Source organism: Galeopterus variegatus, unplaced genomic scaffold, assembly GCF_000696425.1.
Source record: "Galeopterus variegatus unplaced genomic scaffold, G_variegatus-3.0.2 Scaffold5263, whole genome shotgun sequence".
NCBI lineage: Eukaryota > Metazoa > Chordata > Mammalia > Dermoptera > Cynocephalidae > Galeopterus > Galeopterus variegatus.
Window position 1 is genome coordinate 133507 of NW_007731374.1, and position 19178 is coordinate 152684.

A 19178-nucleotide genomic window follows, 5' to 3' on the forward strand; every position below is an offset into this window, starting at 1 on the left:
CAGCCATCCTTGTGGGCATGAAACAGTATCTCATTGTGGTTTTGACTTGCATTTTTCTAAATGCTAATGATATTGAGCATCTTTTCATGTGTTTATTGGACACTTGTATATTGCGTATGGTGTTTTTAAGCATAAAAACAAGACGCAAGTTTATAAATATAGTATGATCTCAAGATGTTTCAAAAAATGCAGAGAAAAGAATCAGAAAACATATGAAAATATCAGTGGCGAAGGTCATTGGGTAGTAAGATCATGGCTGATTTTTATTTACTTTTTTAATCCTTTCTATATCTCCCACATGTCTGCAATGAGTACAAATTGCTTTTATGATCTGAGACTAAAGGAAGGAATGCATTGTAGGCTTTCAGACTGGGCCCACACTTTGTCTGACCAGGAAGGTGCAGGCAGCACTGGCAACAATGTGACCTTGGGTTTCATACGGCTACGTCTCCTCTCACTGGAGCTCTCATGACTGTAAGGGAGGAGAATGTCCGTCAGCCTCCTACACCAGGCACACACCCGTGCACTAGCCCAGGTGGGGGATGTCTGGTCCTTCTGTTCCCAGTGCATAGAAGAGAAACTTGGTCCAGGTGGGCCATAGAAGATAAGCTAGATCCTTTGTGCAGAAGAAAAGCTACCACTCAGCTGATCACAGAGATGGGAGGAAATTAGGTGAGGACCAGGACAGGGCAATCGGCACCTGGTGATCAGCCTAAGTGGGCAGAGGCTGGAGGGGGAGATTTGGACTCTCAGGGTAGCAGAAAAAAGAGGAAGAGTGGCAGGGAAGGCTGGTGGAGTGAGGGAAGGCTTCCTAGAAGTGTGGGGAATGGAGCTGAGTTCTGCAGGACAGATCTGCTGTGGGTAGAGCAAGAAGGAGAGAGATTTCATTCTGCCTGTCTCTGCATGAAATCTCCTTTACCCCCATCAGCCAATAAACAGGTTCCCAAGGACAGCGTCTGGGACTCTTTCTCCTCCCTCCAGCCCAGGAGGAGGGGAAGAGGGATGGACCTTGTTGGTGTGTCACATTACAGGGACTCTCACTTGGGTAGGGGGCACAGGCAGCAGGCTGGGGCCCAGGAGGGCGCACAATGGAGAGGACATAAGAAACAGTCCTAGAGTGGAGGAATCTCCATCCCAAAGAAAAACGAGGAAAGAGATCCGAGCAATTTCCAGAAAAACAAACACAGAAGGCTAGCTGGCACAAGCAGAGATGTTCACACTCATTAGTTATCAGGGAAATGCAAATGAGAGCAACAAAGTGACATCACTTTGCACCCATTCAGCTTGCAAGCATTGAAAGGCTGGTAATGCCAAGTGCTGGGGGGCTGGGGGATCTAGGAACCTCGAGAGCTGCCGGCTGAGGTGTGGATTGGCAGGCGCGGAATCTGGTGCTGCTTAATCTCATCAAGAAGTGGCATAGCTGGTCTCTCAGCATTTCTACTCCTGGGTACAAGTCCTGGAGAAAGGCTCCTCTCCCAGGCCCAGGAGGGGACGGGCATGTGAATGTTCACCTAGAGGGATGGGGAGACAGGACAACATGGGTCATACGTGGACGATGACACCATGTGGCACCATATGGGTGGATCTCTGAAAAGCATAGCTCCAAGAGGAAAACGTCAGAAGCAGGCTGAGGCTTATGACAGAAAGCATTTATGTAAATTACAAGTAGAAACACACAAAACACTATCTATTTTGCAAGACACATAGAAACACAAGTTTCATATTAAACACATTGGCTTGTTTGCCTGTGGTAGGGGAATGTGGGGGTGGGGACAAAAGAGACCACGTTAAAAAAATAAATAAAACAGGAGGATGCTTGCGTAGACAAATGATTTTATTGTAGCGTGAACTGAGGAATGATACATGCACTAGAACAGTCCGAATAAAGGATGGAGACGCTTTCCCCTTCAGAGCTACGTTTATTTGCTCAAATATGCATCTATTCATGTGCAAGTTTATTGGCTCCTCTGGGCTACATACAGCCCCAGACCCTAGGAAGAGGAGAGGATGAGAACAAGACAGAAGAACCAGAGAAGTCAGAGGTAGACATACAGGGACCAGAAAAAGCATCAGATGCAGAGACAGTGAGGAAGGTCTGCCCTGTTCAGGGCAGGCAGCAGCGTGGGTGGGAGCGTGGCCTGAGGGCTCCTCTGGAGAGTGGTGGACCCATTGCAGCTGCCCAAGTTCAAGTGTAGACTCCAGCGGCGTGATGCGGCCAGCCTAGCACACAGAGGTCAGCACCTTCGCCTCCGAGCGGGAAGGCGTGGTCCACTTAGCACGGGTCCTCCGGGCTGGCAGAAGCTCAGGGTCATGGCCATGCCACTTCCGTGAGATCTCAGTCCTCACCTCCAGGGACAAGGGAGAGGATGTCAGGAAGACCCCACTGCTGCTTCGCTACTCAACCCCGTGAGGGTGCAGGGAGAGGCCGTGTAGGAGCAACAGAGACACGGCACGGGAAAAGCCACGACCGGCCACAGGCACTGCAACGTGCTGCCTCTGGAGAATGCCACTTCCTCCTGCCTGTGAGTATTTCTGGCCACTCTCTTCAGCTCCTTTCTCTACCCTTCAGCACTGCCTTGGAGCCCAAGTTAAAGACAATTATGGGTTCTTTCTTGAGTTCCTGTACCCCCTGAATGACTTAGACTATTCCCTGTTCTGGGGTTCAATTCTGTGAGCTCAACTGTAGCCACAGGAAATCTGTCCAGAGGATAAGACCCAAGGGGAGAGAGAACTCAGAACTCTGTCTGAGGGGCTGCACTTGAAGGAACTGAAAGAAAAGTAGCCTGAGGTGGGCGTGGGAGGATGGGATTGGGTGGGTTGAGGGAGCCTGTTGGTATCAAGGGGCTGGCAGGTCAGAGGGAGCTGAGAGGCTGTGACCGACCCAACAGAGCTGAACTGGGGCTTAGGTGAAAGATAATAGGGAAACAGATTGCTGTTCGGCATAAAAACCATCTTCCCCCACAGCTGCCTGACAACAGAAAGAGCTATTGGGAGGTAGTAAGCTTCCCGTCCCCAGAGGTATGCAACCACCTGGTCTCCAACACTGCTTCCTGAGACAGATCCTGTCACAACTCTCTGTGGAAACTCCATTCTCAGACCCCAACAGCCTCAGCCAGGGCTGCTCTTCTCCCATCCATGACCTGCCACACCCAGACACGATAGTCCTGAGTTTGCAACCCAGACACCAGATACGGCTGCATGAGACTTGGAGAGGCTGGGTTGGGCTCCAAGAGAGTCAGATGGGAAGGAGCAGTCAGGGACAGAGGTGACAAGTAAGGCAGGGAGCAATCTCCACAGCTGGGGGCACATGCAGCTGGGTCTCCACAGAATACAGAGCCCACAGCAAATCCACGGCCACCAGAGGGAGCCTGGGACTCTACCCGTGCACACATGGTGGGGGGCTGGAGGCCTGGGGCACTAAGCTAAATTCTCCTCCTCCCTCCCCAGAGCAAAAGTGTCCCAAAGGGAAAATTCACAGTGTCTCCTGGGTGGACTTCACTCCTCGTTAGTCTCAGCCATTGTCCATGCTTCTACAGACAGGGGCAGCAGCACCATCTCTTCTGTCTACTCATGTCTGTCTCCCCTTCTAGTCAGTCCTTTCTCTTTGTGTGTCTCTTTCTTCTAGGTGCTCTGTTTCCCCGGCTCTGCTCGGGATCTTCCTCCCTGTCTCTGTCTCTGACCCCATTTTCCTAGTTCGCTGTATGTCTGCATCCGATTTTCTTGGTTCCTCTGTCTCTGTTCTCTCTGACCGTCTCTCCCCCAGCTGGCATACGTCCTCCCCACTTTCTCTATTGTTCAATTTTAGGAATACAGAACTGAGGGATCCCTTTAGACTCCCTGACCTGATCCCTCTCCTGATCCCTGAAAGGCTTCCTCCACCTTCTGGTGAGTTGATCTTAGAACTTGGACCAGCTCAGAGGAGGAATGGATAAAAGAGGTTTACATGAAGCATTCAGGTTCAGCTTGATCCAGGAGCTCAGGACAGACTCCCACAAAGGATCACAAGAGTTGAGGAGTGGCCCGAGCTGGGATTTACAGGGGAGGGGGCTTGAGGAGTCAGGGATAGCCCGGAGAGTCACACACCTCTTGGTTGAGGAAGCAGTAGAGGACGGCAACGATGAAGCCCTGTGGGGCCGGAAAAGAAAGACTCTGTTACAACACTTTGGCCTGGCCTGAAGGTGTCCACAGTTCTTTCTATTACCTTTTCCCCACCCACTCCCAGGCTGTGGCCTGGGCCAAGCCTCTGTGAAAAGAAAAACTAGATGAATAGATAACTACGTGCCAGGCATATTGTCTCATATAATCATTACAGAAAGCTTGCCAGGGTTGTACTGTTGGCCCTGTTTCTATGACTTTCTTTATTTCCGCATCTCCCATTAATGAGCACCTCGCCTGGCACATAAAAGGTGCTCAGTAAAAGTGGATAGTATGAATAGACGGATGGTGGATGGATGGATGGATGATTGAATGCATGACTGAATGGCCGGGCAGATGAGTGCATGTGTAGTTGAATGAAAGGAGAAATGGACATATGGATAGAAGAGGGACAGTCGGGAATAGTTGAACAGATGGGTGAATCATAGTGTCCCTCACCCCATCGTGAAGTCAGTCAAGGCCTGTGGGCAAAAGCACCTCCCTCCTGCCCAAGGACTTGGAGGGAAAGAGTATCTGTGGGCCCTCACCTGGAAGGAGCCCAGTCCTAGCTCCAGGGGGATGCGGATGCCCAGGCCAGCATTGTCAGGCAGGAAGTTGAAGACGATGTAGTGAATTCCAAACAGTGGGATGAGAAGAAGTGTTGACTTGGAGAGACGCCTGCAGGAAAGACAAACCCGAGGCTCCCGAGGCAGGGATTAGAAGCTCCCATGTGTGCCCGGTCCACTCTCACTTCCCACCACTTCTGCATATCCACTCTGCGCACCAGCCACCTGGAAAACTCCATCCTCCCCACACTCACCCTGGGCATCCTTACATTAGGGCCCTTGATCCTTCTATTCCATCCACTCTCACTTCCCACCACTTCTGCATATCCACTCTGCGCACCAGCCACCCATCCTCCCCACACTCACCCTGGGCATCCTTACATTAGGGCCCTTGATCCTTCTATTCCATCTGCCAAATGCTCTTGTCCTGTTTATTCCAAAGCCTATGCATCTTTCAAGGTCTAGTTCAAAGAACACTTCCTCCAGGAAGTCTTTCCTGACCTTCCCTCACTCCCCATCTAGAGAGGATCTTCGTCCCCAGGCTCCTGTAGAAATTGAGTCCCCTGTCTGGCATGGTAACTATCTGTTTGGTGTCCCCATCCTTCCCATATTGTAATCCCCTAGAGGGCAGGACCAGATCCATTCTCTCTCAGAACATGGGGAAGAGAATGGGGCCAGGATCATGAATGCCTGCTGGACGAGGCCGAACCACGTTGAATCCTCCAGGAACTCTTCCCGAGCGACCCCCAGCACACACACACACATGCAAACGCACACACATACACGCACGCACGCACACGCACGCACACACACACGCACGCACGCACACGCACATACACACACACACGCACACACGCACATGCACACACACATGCACACACACACGCACGCACGCACACACACACACATGCAAACGCACACACATACACGCACGCACGCACACGCACGCACACACACACGCACGCACGCACACGCACATACACACACACACGCACATGCACACACACATGCACACACACACGCACGCACGCACACACACACGCACACACGCACATGCACACACACATGCACACACACACGCACGCACGCACACACACACGCACGCACACCCTACCAGTACTGAGACTGAGCATGGAGGCTGCCCTGAGCTGGCTCCAGTTTCCTCAGCAGAATGCGGATAATGTTGAGAAAAAGCCCAAAGCTCACCTGGAAATAGAGGTGCAAGAAGATGGAGGTCAAGGGTCAGGGCTAGCCTTAGGTGGCCTGGAGTGGGCCCTAGCTGCTTTGGGGATTAGAACCCCAAGTACTTGAAACACGGGGTGTGCAGATGGATGGACACACAAACAACTGTTCTGGAACTTGTAGCCTGGAGGCTGGGAGTTCCCACGTGTGAACTATGGGGGGCAGTGTAGGGCTCAGGGTCCCCCTCCCTTTCCAGTCCTGGGAGCAAGGGTGGAAGGGTCAGGCCTTGCCTCCGGCCTCCAGCCACCTCCCAGTGTGTTTCCAGCTGCCTCCCTAGGTATCTCTGGCACAAAGCAGTTGTCCCTTACTTTTCACAATTGCTAAATTGGAAAAATTCACCCATTCACCAAAGCCATGAAAAGCAGCCCTCGCTGCCTCTGTGTCATGTGTGGGAGCAGGGCGGGTGCTCAGCCATGGGGTTCATCTAGTCCCCACACCCCCAGGCTCTCACTGCAGTGGTAGATGATCTGCAACCAGCGCCTCTGACTCATCAGAACTCTGAGCTAGCAGGGCCTGGGCACTGATGGAGACCACCGCCTGGATTTACCAGTGGAATGTTGAGGTCCAGAGAGACCCTCACAGAGGGTTAGTGGCACTGCAGGGCTGGAACCCACGTTTCCCCACTCCCAGTCTGGAGTGCTGTATATGTCCCTCGAGGGCGCAGGGAAGTAGGTTGAATAAAGCAAAGGACACTGGCCCCAGGGACTGACCCCAACAGAGAGGACGATGGGCCCTTTGATGATCCACCAGTAGGGGGAGCTGTCGTCTAGGTCCCAGCACCTGGGAGAGGGCAGGCCAGGGCTGAGGTGGGCATCAGGAAGCAGTCGCTGAAAAGTCCACTTTTCCGCGGTCACCCACGCACCTCTGTCCTCTCTCTGGCATTCATGCCTTCCAGCCTCCCCTCCCCTGCACTCCAGCCTTACCTCCCCCAGCCCACCCCCTGAGCCCTGTGGCCACTTGTGGGCCTCGCTCACGCCCCTCTGTGCTACCGACAGACCGCCCCCCAATCCCACCACCACCCTAGCTGGGAGCTCCTGCCCCTCCCAGCCTTAGCATGGCCCAGTCACTGGACTGACCATCCCACACCCCTGCTGACCCGGGTGGGGGTGATGGGGCGGCAGCTCAGACTCACGCAGTATCCTCGAAGGCCACCTTACAGCCCACCCACGTGCCAGTGAAGAGCATGGGCAGCCCTGAGGGGCACAGAGGAGGCATGAGTGAGGGGGCCTGAGTGCTTGGCGCTGAGAGCTGCCCCTGCTCTCCCCACCACCACCAGCCACACAGGCTCTGCAGAGGGGGGACCAGGTGAGAGCCCAGGGGCTGAGGACCTGGTCCTGCTTGCGCACTCTTGCTGTAGGACTGCGGCCCATCCCTTCCCCTTCTGGGCCTTAGGGTCACATCGGTGAGGTGAAGGGGTCTTTGTGTGAGTTCCCTGGGCCATCCCAGACCTCTACCTCCCGTGGAACCTGACCAGCCATCAGTGCTCACCCCAGCCAGCGAGAACCAGCCACCAGAAGGCCCTCCTTGAGCCAGGGGACGTGGAGGCCAGCAGGCAGGTCAGGTAGACGGCCTCGGCCAGCAGCCAGCTGAAGTTGGTCATGGTAGCGAAATGGGAGGTGGCTACGGAGACCTTGCACAGAACCTGGGGGCAGGGACCCCCATTGGAGACCCCACCCAAGTCTCTCTACCTCACTCAGGTCCCCAACCTCCCCAACCCCTCCACTGTAGGCTGTGCCATCTGACTACTTGAGCTGCCCAGAGGGGATGTGGTAGTGAAACATCATGGGTAGGAGCACAGATCTGGGATCCAGGCAGCCTGGGTTCAAATTACCATCCATTAGCTATGCAAACCTCCTCATGCCTTAGCTTTCATTTCTAAGAGGAAAAGCTTCCGATACCTGTCTCATGTCCTTGCTGCTATTTCCGCTTCCACCCCATCTTCCTGAGCTGAGGTCGATCCCTGGAGCTGGGACTGTGGAGGACTTACTCACGCCCAGCTCCGTCCTGCAAACCCACACCCCTGCACCTGTGCCTGCCTTCATTCCCTGAGGGGGCAAGCAGCGCCGCCTCTGACCTCAGGCCCAGATTTGGCCCCCACCCCTGCACAGCAGGACAACCCTGCCAATTGCCCCTCACCTACAAAATGGGAGGAAAGTGATGCTTTCTTCCTCAAGCTGTTTTGAAGATTAAAGGAGATAACATACATAAAGCACTTAGCACAATGCCTGGCACGTAGTAAGTGCTTGGTATATGCTACTATGAATTCCTTCCTGAGTTAATCCAGGTCATTTGCTGGTTTGCTCATTCATTCATCCATTGATTTCCAGTCCACTTTTAGAGGACCTAGAAGGTGCTAGGCCTCCTCATTCTGCCCAACTTCCTCTTAGTTTCAGTCTCCTCTTCTTCTCCCCACCCCATCCCTACCATTATGACTTCCCAGCATCTTGGACATGCCCCAGATTCTCCCGTCCTGATAGTTTGTTCACACTGGTCCCCCCATTTGACATGTCCTCCCTCCCCATCTTCCTACTGCTGCTCTCAACCCAGCTCCAAAGTCACCTCCTCCCTGAAGCCCTCTAGTTCTCTCCCAGCTCTCAGCTTCCTCAGTCTGGTAGTCCCATAATCTGTGCCTTCTGTCCCCAGCTCTTCTCGAGGGAGGAGGCCTGCTGTGCCCAGCCCCTCGCACACACCAGACACGGTGAGATGGAAGGCTGCACGCAGCTCTGGTCTAGGTTGGAATGCGGCAGGTGGAGTGGGAAGAGGAATGCAGGGCGTGGAGAGGGGAGCACAGTTCAGGACGTGGCATGGGTTGACCCCGGGGCCCAGGAAAGGCATGAGGATTTAGGGCCTGACACATTGGGAGGGGCAGGAAGGGGCAGGGCACTTTCCTGTTCTATAATTGCTCTGTATTTGGAAGCCCAGGGTCAGCCCACAGGACAGGGCAGGCTGGGCCAGGCACATCCAGGTGTCTAACCCAGCCTCCTCTCCCCGCCCCCACCGGCGCCCCCTCCCATGGCTGTTACAGTGGAGAAGCTGCAGTGGTCCGTGTTGTCGCCGTGTAAGAGGGTGGCGTCCTTCAGGAACACAGCTCCCGCCTTGAGGATAAAGGTAGCAAACAGCTGGGTGTGGATGTAATTCCGGGGGCAGTGGAGCCTCCTGGAGGGGTGGGGAGAAAGGAGAAATGGGAGGTCAGGAGGGAGAGGGGCTTCGGCCTGCTTCCAACAGGGGCCTGGCTGGGCTGGGCTGAGCTGAGAGGGAAGTGAATCGAATCGAGTTGAACTGAAGTGAATCAAATCAAGCTGATTTGAACTGACTTGAACTTGAGACTTCAGCTTCAGCCTTGCAGGACAGCCGACCAGCCACTGCCTTGGGCTCAGTGCAGGTGCAGGAATGAGGATGACGCTAGTCCCTGCCTTCAGGGAGCTCATGGTCTGGGAGAACAGAGGCAGAAAGGTCTGGCGGTACTACTCATGGGAACCTTCTGGACAGTCAGAGAGACTCATCCAGAAGAGACAGAGAAGAGCAGAGGCCAGATGTGAGGCTCAGACTCTGTAAGCTGGGGTTCTTAAGAGAGACAGTGGTCAGAAGGTTGGAACGGTCGAGAAGGACTCCATGTAGGAGACAAAGAGGATCTTAGACTTGGATAGGAGCCAGGCTTCGAATTTGGGCAGATGTGAATGCATTAAGAGAAAGGAAGCATTCCAAGCAAACAGCAGGCTCCACCTGAACACAGGTGTGCAGGCAGGAGTGAGCTCTGCTGTGTGAAGAGATGGGTCTACATGCTGGGGGGAGGGAAGGAGAGGCTAGAAATGGACACAGTGCCTAGATCTGGGAACCTCTTGACTATCCAGGCAAGGAATCAGACTTGGTCCTCTGGACAATAGGGAGCCAATGAAGGTCCTTGAGCAGGTGTGGAGGATGGCAAACCTGAGAGCAACCAGGATGATGATGGCCACAAAGAGGGCTACAGTAGAGACGCTATGGCCCATGGTGTAGATGATCTTCACCGTGGAGAAGTAAGATTTCTGGGGAGGGTGGAGACAGAAGAAAGTCTCAGATCCTGGGGCTTTGGGGAGAGGGAGGCTTGGCAATCAGGCTGGTGAAGCCTTTGCAGTTGCACCCCAAGACTCCCCATCTGGTGGCAGAGGTGTCCCGTGGAGAAGTAAGATTTCTGGGGAGGGTGGAGACAGAAGAAAGTCTCAGATCCTGGGGCTTTGGGGAGAGGGAGGCTTGGCAGTCAGGCTGGTGAAGCCTTTGCAGTTGCACCCCAAGACTCCCCATCTGGTGGCAGAGGTGTCCGCAGGTATCATGGAAAGCTCCCTCTAATCACTGAAGTATCAAAGCTTTTGTTTACAGTCTGTCTTCTACGTGTTCTGCTGGTGATGGAGGGGTAGTAGCAGGGGGTGGAGATGCTTAACACTCACTGTCGCTGGGGGTGGGAAGAGGCAGCAGCAGAAACCGTGTGTCCCTGGGGAATGACAAAAGCCTAAGAGGAAATTAGCTTGTTTGTTGACATCCAGCTTGCTCGTGGCTTGGGAACAAAAAGTCCCCAAATAAATGGGACAGCCAGGGACAGCTGGGACAGCCACAGACTGGAAGGCTAAACCCCTTTCCATGCCCAAGTGTTTGGGTCGATCAGAGTCCAGCCTGGTCCCCAGAGATGGAGCAAAGGAAGGGAGCAGGGGCCCTGGCACTGGCCCCAATCCCTGCTCTCCTGTTGGCCCCTCTCTGACTCAGTGTTTTCATCTGAAAAATGGTCAGATTCATCCTTTACCTTTCAGGGCTGAGGAGAGAGAGAAATAGGGTTATGGGTATGGAAGCCCCTTGCAAAGGCCTGCTCAATGCAGAAGCATGGGAGGTGCAGGCTGGAGTTAGGGGGCTCTGTGACCACTTCCAGGCTTGAGTTTCCCTCACATGCCCACACTAGCATGCACACTGCTCCACAAAGGAGCAGAGAAGGGAAGGAGCTTGCCCAGAGCTGCCAGGAGTCTGTTTCCTCTGGACCCACTAAAGGTCCCTGCCCTGGAGGCCTGGGCATAGAAGGGGTCCGCAAGGAGACCAGGGCCAGCACATCTCCCACCTGCCTCTGCCTACCCTCTCCCTCCAAGCAACTTGGCCCTTGTGTCAAATTGAGCAAATTAGTGAAAGACCACCTCTCTTCATACACTTTACTGCCCTCTGCTGGAAAACTGCTGTAATCAATATTCCAACCTGCCAGCCCTAAAGGGCATGGCGGCTCCTACAGCTGTGCAGGCCACCACTCGTACAAACATCCATGAGTGGCAATCCTTCCTCCAAAATGCCAGGCGCCTCTTACCTCCTCGGCCAGCAGCTCCAGCGACACAGGGCAGGCCACAGCGTAAGGCGGGAAGGGCTCAGACCAGCCTGTGATGGTGCAATCCCGCTTCACTACCCCTGGGAAGCAAGCAAGAGCCTCTGATTATAACATCTCCTCCCCTCTCCCCTCTTGGGGTCGGGGGAGCCATGGACCATCAAATGACCCTGGCAGGGTTTGCACAGACAGTTCCTCTCAGCGACAGAGAGAGGGTGACATGCCCTCCAGAGGCCTGGGATCCAGGTCCAGCCTGCCCGGGACACACTCTGGGGCCTTCCCTCTCCAGCTTCAAAGGTACTATCTGTTAACAGAATCATTCCCTTGGGGACAGCCAGCAGCTCCAGCGACACAGGGCAGGCCACAGCGTAAGGAGGGAAGGGCTCAGACCAGCCTGTGATGGTGCAATCCCGCTTCACTACCCCTGGGAAGCAAGCAAGAGCCTCTGATTATAACATCTCCTCCCCTCTCCCCTCTTGGGGTCGGGGGAGCCATGGACCATCAAATGACCCTGGCAGGGTTTGCACAGACAGTTCCTCTCGGCGACAGAGAGAGGGTGACATGCCCTCCAGAGGCCTGGGATCCAGGTCCAGCCTGCCCGGGACACACTTTGGGGCCTTCCCTCTCCAGCTTCAAAGGTACTATCTGTTAACAGAATCATTCCCTTGGGGACAGAAGGTGGTGAGTCGGGCCCCCAGCATCTTAAGGGCAGTGGGGAAGAAAGGAGGCCCTCTCTCCCCTAGAGGGACTGTCCACCCTAGACACCCAGGCCAGGGAGGTACAGCAGGGCAGCAGGTGCCCGTCTACCCTCCCCCACCTTCCCCTCCCCCTGTGGCATCCAGGCCTCCTGCTAACAGCTGGAGGACATTTGCTTGGTGCCAGACCCCAGGTCCAGCACTTCCATGCTCTGCTCTCTTATTCTCCTCTCTGTGAAGTTAATGCTCTGGTTCTCCCAGTTCACAGGTCAGGAAGCAGAGGGTTTGGGTTGTCAGACTTGCCCAAGCTCACACTGGAAGGGGGGAGTTGGTATTCAAATCCAGGTCTGCCTGCCCGCAAAGCCAGCAATATGTCCACCAGGTGCTGCCACCCCTGGATGAAACCACTGCCCACACCACACCCAGGACCCCTCACCCGGCTCTGAGCTGAAATGAGAGAAGAAATCCGGGCAGGGGAGGGTGACCCACTCTCCAGAGCCTGCCACTGGCCAGCACAGCAGCCCGTCCCAGGTCCTAGGACAGCCTAGATGAAGAGATGGGAGCAGGACAGACTCAGCCAGGGGAAAGGCTGGCCCAGCACTCTGAGTGGTGAGGCTAGAGGAGAAAAAGGAGTCACAGAAGCCACCATCTCCCTCCCAAGCCTCACCCAGGGTGGTGTTGGGCATCCCCTGGGCTGCGTGTAGACAGGCACTCTCTTCCTCTCTTAGCTGGGGGATGAAGTTACATTCTGGATGCACCTGGCCCAGTACCTGCAGGAAAGAGTTAACCAGATGGGCCAAGCCAATCTGGTGCTCCTACTGGGTTCTCTGGTCCAAATTGACCTGAAGACAGAGACAGCACCCAATTCATTTCTGTGCCCCTAATTTTAAGTGCAGGGCCTGACTTACAGTAATCACATGTGTGTTTGATGGATGTTTGGATACGTGAATGCATGGAAGGAAGGAAGAAAGGAAGAGAGGAAAGAAAGAAGGAAGGGTTTGGATAGATGTCTCACCTTTTCATCTCATGGAAGTAAGCCTTCCCCCTCCCCTCCGTTTTAGGAGTAAGTTCTGAGACACATTAAACACAATGCTTCAGAAGATCTTGCAGAGATGGCCAACCCAATCCTATAGCGGCCTTTCCTCCTTCTCCAGGTTACTCCCCCACTTCTGCACTCCCGCTCCATGAACGCAATTCTGCAGAAACTACCTCGATAGGCAGAACAATGGCTCCCAAAAATGTTCACATCCTAATCCCTGGAATCTGCGAACATGTTACTTTACATAGAAAAAGGAAAGGACTTTGCAGATGTGATTAAGAATACTGAGATAGGAAGATTACCTGGATTATCCCGGTGGACCCAGTTTAATCAGAAGGGTCCTTACAAGAGGGAGGCAGGGGAGTCAGAAAAGGAGATGTGATGGTGGAAGCAGAGGTGGGAGAGGAAGGGAAGGGGCGGCAAAAAAAATGCTATGCTTCTGGCTTTGAAGATGGCAGAAGAGAAAGGCAGGGAAATGGATTCTAACCACAGCCATCAGAAGCAATGCAGCCCCTGCCAACACCTTGATCTTAGCCCACTGAAGCCCATTTGGACTCTCGACCTTTGTCTCAGGTTCTGCTTTCAGGGATACCCAGGCAAGAATACATGAGCAAAAGGGTAAGCGAGAGAAGAGACGGATGAATGAATGAGCACACGGATGAGGTGAAAGAGCAGGGAATGTGGATGTATGGATGAGTGAATGAACGAGTGGATGAGTGAACGGGTGGCTGCCTGGCTGGCTGGCTGGAGGAATGGATGAGTATACAGACAGACAGACGATTACACGGATGGACTGATGACTGGACGCATGGATGATGCGTGGATGGGTGGAGGGAAAATCGCCCCGCTGTGTGACTCAGCAATCAGAAAGGATGACAGGTTTAGGAGCTTCCCAGAACCTGGTGCTGCCCAGGGACCACGGGGAATGATCTCTGGAAACTGGAAAACAGTTGCTTTTCTGGAAATCTTCTAGCAGTGTTTCTGAAAGTGTGCCTCTTCAAGCAACTGGAAATCGACTGGGATGGAGCCAGGAATATGCAGAGATCTCGGTGGATCCAGGGTGCTGGGATTCAACAGCAAGAATTTCTAACCTGTCTCCCTCCCACTGCCCCAAATGGGAGAAAAACTGAAACTGACTGTCCAACGAGCCGGAGCCCAAACAGACGCATGTTAGGGATCGACTGGGATGGAGCCAGGAATATGCAGAGATCTCGGTGGATCCAGGGTGCTGGGATTCAACAGCAAGAATTTCTAACCTGTCTCCCTCCCACTGCCCCAGATGGGAGAAAAACTGAAACTGACTGTCCAACGAGCCGGAGCCCAAACAGACGCATGTTAGGGAACCCAATTTTATAAAACATGCCCCCTGGACTGTGAACAGGTCTACAGCACACACATTTCTGTACAACACACATATCCAAGTCAATTGGTGTAGATTTTTGTTCCCCCAAAATTTCACAGGGCAAGGTTGGGGGAGGGCATGGTCCTAGTCGACCTTGACAACTGTGATAAGAGGCAGGACAGGCACAAGGCAAGTCCCTTCTCAGAGGGGCTGAGGACGTGGCATTTGAACTGGGTCTAGAGAGAAAGCATTTTGAAGCGCCCCCACCACCACCACCACACACACACACACTAGCATGCAAGTGGTGGGAAGAGAATTCAGGACAGAGGAAACAGCATACACAAAGATGAGGAGGGCGAAAATGCAGGGGACATGTAGGGAGTGTCTGAGAGGGCTGGTCTAGTGGACCTCCTCCATGGCCAGCCTCATGCACATGTGCAAACACACCCCCTCAATGTTTAGCACAATCCATGGCAGCAAATGCCTGATCAATTGCTAGTGTAAAATACTCACACAACAAGTAGTTCAGTGGACGTGAGACAGGGGGCTGGACTCTGAGAGGAGGGACTTTGACCACCAGAGTGGGGACAATGGACAGTGGGTGAGCACGTGGGAGGGACCCAAGGACCTTGCTGCAGGCCAGTGGGCTGGGAGAGGACCTGGTGACCCAGCGCAGTAAGTAGGCTCACCCCACCAGCCTGTCCCACCTTGCTGACCCCATTCCCCAAAATCCAGCTTGGGCTCAGTTCTGCCATCTCCTGCCTGGCTCTGTGGGGCCTCAGCTTGCAGGAGTCGCCCACTGCCCAGGCTCTGTGTCTCGGTGTTGGTGGGTGCCCCAGACTCAGCTCTTGGCTGCCTCCCCAGGACTCAGTAGCTACCCAGGCCCATCATGCAACAGAGCCCCATCGCATCTCCCCGCATATCCCCCACAACAGACTGAGCCCACAAGTGTGGGGTGGGAGGGAGGATAGGTGAGCTTTGTATGGGACTTTCTTACACACTTGTCCTAACTGTAGCCCTGGAATGCATAGAGAGCCAGCTGGAAGGTGGAGATTGTAGGGAGGGGTGAAGTGGTGGGGCTAGAAAGATAGAGCATTCCAAGACGGTCCCATGCTCCTCCTGAATCAACCCCACCCATGCACTGAGGGCTCCCAATCACCCTCCAGCCACATGCCAGGGCTCCCGATCAGCCCCACCCACTTACTAGTCCCCACCCATCCCTGAAAGAAGATGTCGTCTTCCTGGACACCCTGGGCTCACTGTGTGACCACTGCTCATCCCCGGGACTATGGGGGATGAGCCCACACTGGGAGACAATGATTTCAGTCTAATCCTGGCACGGGCACCAGCTGCTGAATGACTGCCACTGGGTCCCCTCCTAAAAATAAAGCTTTACTGTAGGGTGCATACAGATGGGAGGAGGGGTTTCGTCCCTCCAGATGGGAGGGCAGCAGAGGTTACCTGTATTGCACTTGCACGCCCAGTCCTTGACACATCAGATGCCACTCAATGCGCAACCACCCTGGCCAGCCGGTATTATTTTCTCTTTTTATGAAAGAGACAAGGCAGGCTCAGGAAGAGTAAGGAGCTTGCCCCAGATCACACAGCTAATGTCTTGGTATGAAGATTTAAGTCCAAAGCCTGTGTGACTAGGATCAGGTGCAGCAAGGTGCTTGAGAGGATGGCAGTCCCCCATCAAGGCAGATCTCAGTCCACGTGGACTCCGAGGAGCAGCCTGCCAGCCAGGACTTCCCACCCAATACCTTGCGACCCCCTCCTGGTCCCTGTTGTCACTTGTGTAACTTCCTGGGAAACATGCTGTGAAATTGCAGCACATTCAGGGAGGGCCTCTGTCCTGCTACCCGATGCTCCAGCATTCTAGGCCATGGACCAATATTGGGCTGTCAAAAACTTCTCCAGCCCCAAACACCAGGAGAGAAAGAGTCCCCTAAATGCTAGACCAGGAGCAGCTGGTCTCCACTAACTACTCATTCCCCCCATCCCTGGTCACACCCTCATCAAAGGAAGCAACCAAACTGGAGTGTGACTTAAGGAGTCATCAGGGTAGGGAGGGGTCTGGCAATTCCATCAGAGGAGATTGAATGCATTCAAGAGCCATAGCTCAGAGAAAGAGCACACGTGGGGGTGGAGGGAGGGCCTGACTTTGCCTCCCCAGTGCTGAAGCATTAGGTCAGGGCAGACAGAGTCTCTGTGGCCCCCAGAGGGCACTGCCTGGCCCTGGGGGAAGTAACAGAGGTGAGCTCAGCTCGGTCCCAGGAAGGAGATTTTAATAGTCTGAGCTACGCTGAGTCACAGCAGACTGCCTGGGGAAAGGAAGAGGAGGAGACAGTCCCCAGAATCCTGAGTTCTCCAACCACAGCCTGCCACCTGCTTGGCAGGAGGGACTCCTGTACTGGACAAGGGCAGAGGGGTCTCCACCAGGTTCCAGCTGGGCCCCCGAACAGCCCTGTGGCTCCCAAATCTGGAGCTCAGTAGGAGAGGCAGAGGGTCTGGCTGGCTACTCACGACTGGTAATGGCCCCAGCAGGCAGAGGACGCAGGCACCCCACAGCCAGCTGTCCATGGTGGGGCTCAGCAGCGGCTCCCTCAGTCAGCTTCCCTGAGCCCTGGTCCTCTTCCCTCCCCCAGTGTCCCTTGCCACTGCCACCACACTCTCCGCCTCCCCTTCCCAGGTGGCTGTTTGCATAGGCAGGAGCCAGCAAAGCGGACACCAACAGCTGAATATTCACCAGGATTGCAGGACACTGTGCCCAAAACAGTCTTGGCCCTGCAATGGGAACTCCATGTCCCCAGCAGGGAAGACAGAGCCCTACACCCCACTCCCTTCCACTCTGTCAGCAAGTCTGCCTGTGTATCTGTCCTAATAGCAAGGGCCCAGAGAAGTGATAGCCACAGGACACTTCTTGCTCTGGTTGGTCAACATTCTTCACCATTTTCTTCTGTGAGTCCAGCCCTCTGGTGGCCTACACTTGAGAGACACTCCAAAACAAAGGGACCTTAGAGAATGGGAAGGACGTCTGGGACTGCTTTCAGGGAGCTCCCGGGTTGGTTGGTGCTTCCAGCCTCACCCACAGGACTGGAGAGTGAGCTCAGAGCTGGGGGACCCAGCAGAGGTGGAGTAGGGTGTCGGTAGGGGCTGGAGGGGTAGCATGAGCTTAGAAAATCAAGCATGGTCACTATGCACCAGCAGGGGCTGGCCAACAATGTCCCATGTTGGAATGACCCGGCTTCTTTCCCTGGCAAGGACACTAGCCTGGATGGTGAGGGGCAGTCATATCAAGGTTCTGGACTTCACATGAGGGCTTGTCAGTCTCTTCAGAAATCTTCATGGCAAAAGGGAAAATGAGGCTGACTGGGAACCCTGCAGAGGGATTTGTGGAGCTAAGCCATCTTAAACAGGGAGAAGACAACCACCATCGGTAGCATAAATGAGAGGAATTTCACAGCGACTCAGATTATTTTGAACATTCATTGCCTGCTCATTTTTATCATAGTTTTAGAATTTAAAATGCAGGATCTCAATTGGCCAGGCTAAAGACAGTGTGCATTTTGGAATTTGAAGGCAGATTTTATCTCTAAAGCCCCTGAATGTCCAAGGAGCTGACAGGTCCTGATGTTTGTGTGCAGATCTCCATTCACAGAGGTTGCTGGGCTGGATGCTGGGGACAGCAGATGTGTTCACAGCCTGCCATGCATCATGAATGCTGCAGGCTCCTCACCCCCACCACATCTGGGTTTATGAATCGTTTGACATCAGCAGGGCTTTACTTTTCCATTTTTATTCATTGTCAACAAAATGTTGAAGAAAAATATTTTGAAAAGAAAACATGAACCACCCCAAGCCCCAGACCCCTCTACCCTGTACAACTGTTTCCATGAACTTAACCCTGAAAACAGCGCAGGCAGCACACCGCGCAGAGCTGAGCACACCCCTGGGGGAGGCGGAGCTCCTCCCTTGGCAGGCTGATGGGTGACTCACAGGTTAAAAGAGCAGAATGCTGAGAAAGTGTAACGTAAAGGGAAAGCTAGAGGAGCTGAGCACACCCCTGGGGGAGGCGGAGCTCCTCCCTTGGCAGGCTGAGGGGTGACTCACAGGTTAAAAGAGCAGAATGCTGAGAAAGTGTAACGTAAAGGGAAAGCTAGAACTTTCTTTCCCTCAGCTACAAAGAGGCAACAGCCCAGGGATAAATATTACAATTAATCACCATTGATAATTAGTGTCAATATCATTAGCAATAATGATGGTTAATAACTGACACTGATAGTGATAACAATAGTTATTATTATCTAAATTAGTGATTCTTAACAGGAAGCAATCTTGCCTCCCGGGTGACATTTGGCAATGCCTGGAGACATTTTTTTATCATCACAGTTAGTGTTTGGGAGTGGGAAGAAGGGGCAGTGAGGTGCTACTGGTGTCTAGTGGATAGAGAATAAGGATGCTGTTAAACATCCTGCAATGGACAAGTTGGTCCCCCCACAACCATGTAAAGAATTATTAGTCCAAAAGGTCAATAGGATCAAGGCTGAAAAACCCTGATCTAACCATTCGTGTTCTCCAAGGACCCCTCTCCCCACCAAGCCTCTCCTTCTGAATAGGCCAGTCTCACTCACCTTCTTTCTCCAGCCCTTTCTGTATGTAGCAAGGGTTCAAATCCTGCCTCCACCACCTGCTAGCTGTCATAACATGGGCAAGTTATTTAAATTTCTAAGGCTTAGTGTCCCCATCTGAAAAATGGGGATGATACTGTACCTTCCCTACAGGGTCAGGGGGATAAGTAGACAAGGAAAGGCATGTAAAGTACCTC

General features: G+C 53.6%; 1 protein-coding gene across 1 annotated transcript; it reads right to left on the reverse strand.

Annotated features, from left to right (window-relative positions):
- Positions 1–1942: 1942 nt before the first annotated feature.
- On the reverse strand, positions 1943–16933 carry GHRHR (growth hormone releasing hormone receptor). The gene is made up of 13 exons (XM_008589161.1): positions 16877–16933; positions 12637–12739; positions 12406–12513; positions 11260–11357; positions 9870–9967; positions 8966–9098; positions 7431–7584; positions 7075–7135; positions 6653–6722; positions 5815–5906; positions 4683–4812; positions 4084–4125; positions 1943–2346 (listed from the first exon to the last, which is right to left on the reverse strand). The coding sequence occupies exons 1-13, from the start codon at positions 16931–16933 to the stop codon at positions 2221–2223; spliced, it is 1272 nt and encodes a 423-aa protein (XP_008587383.1). The 3' UTR covers positions 1943–2220.
- Between the last annotated feature and the right edge of the window lie 2245 nt (positions 16934–19178).

What these genes read in the sequence shown, in the direction of transcription:
- GHRHR (XM_008589161.1), bottom strand. Translation starts at nt 16,933, where the DNA reads ATGGACAGCTGGCTGTGGGGTGCCTGCGTCCTCTGCCTGCTGGGGCCA. An exon ending in TGCTGGGGCCATTACCAGTC is followed by an intron (nt 12,740 to 16,876) that starts GTGAGTAGCCAG and finishes TCTTTCCTGCAG; the next exon opens with GTACTGGGCCAGGTGCATCC. An exon ending in TAGGACTGGGCTCCTTCCAG is followed by an intron (nt 4,126 to 4,682) that starts GTGAGGGCCCAC and finishes CCGGCCCCACAG; the next exon opens with GGCTTCATCGTTGCCGTCCT.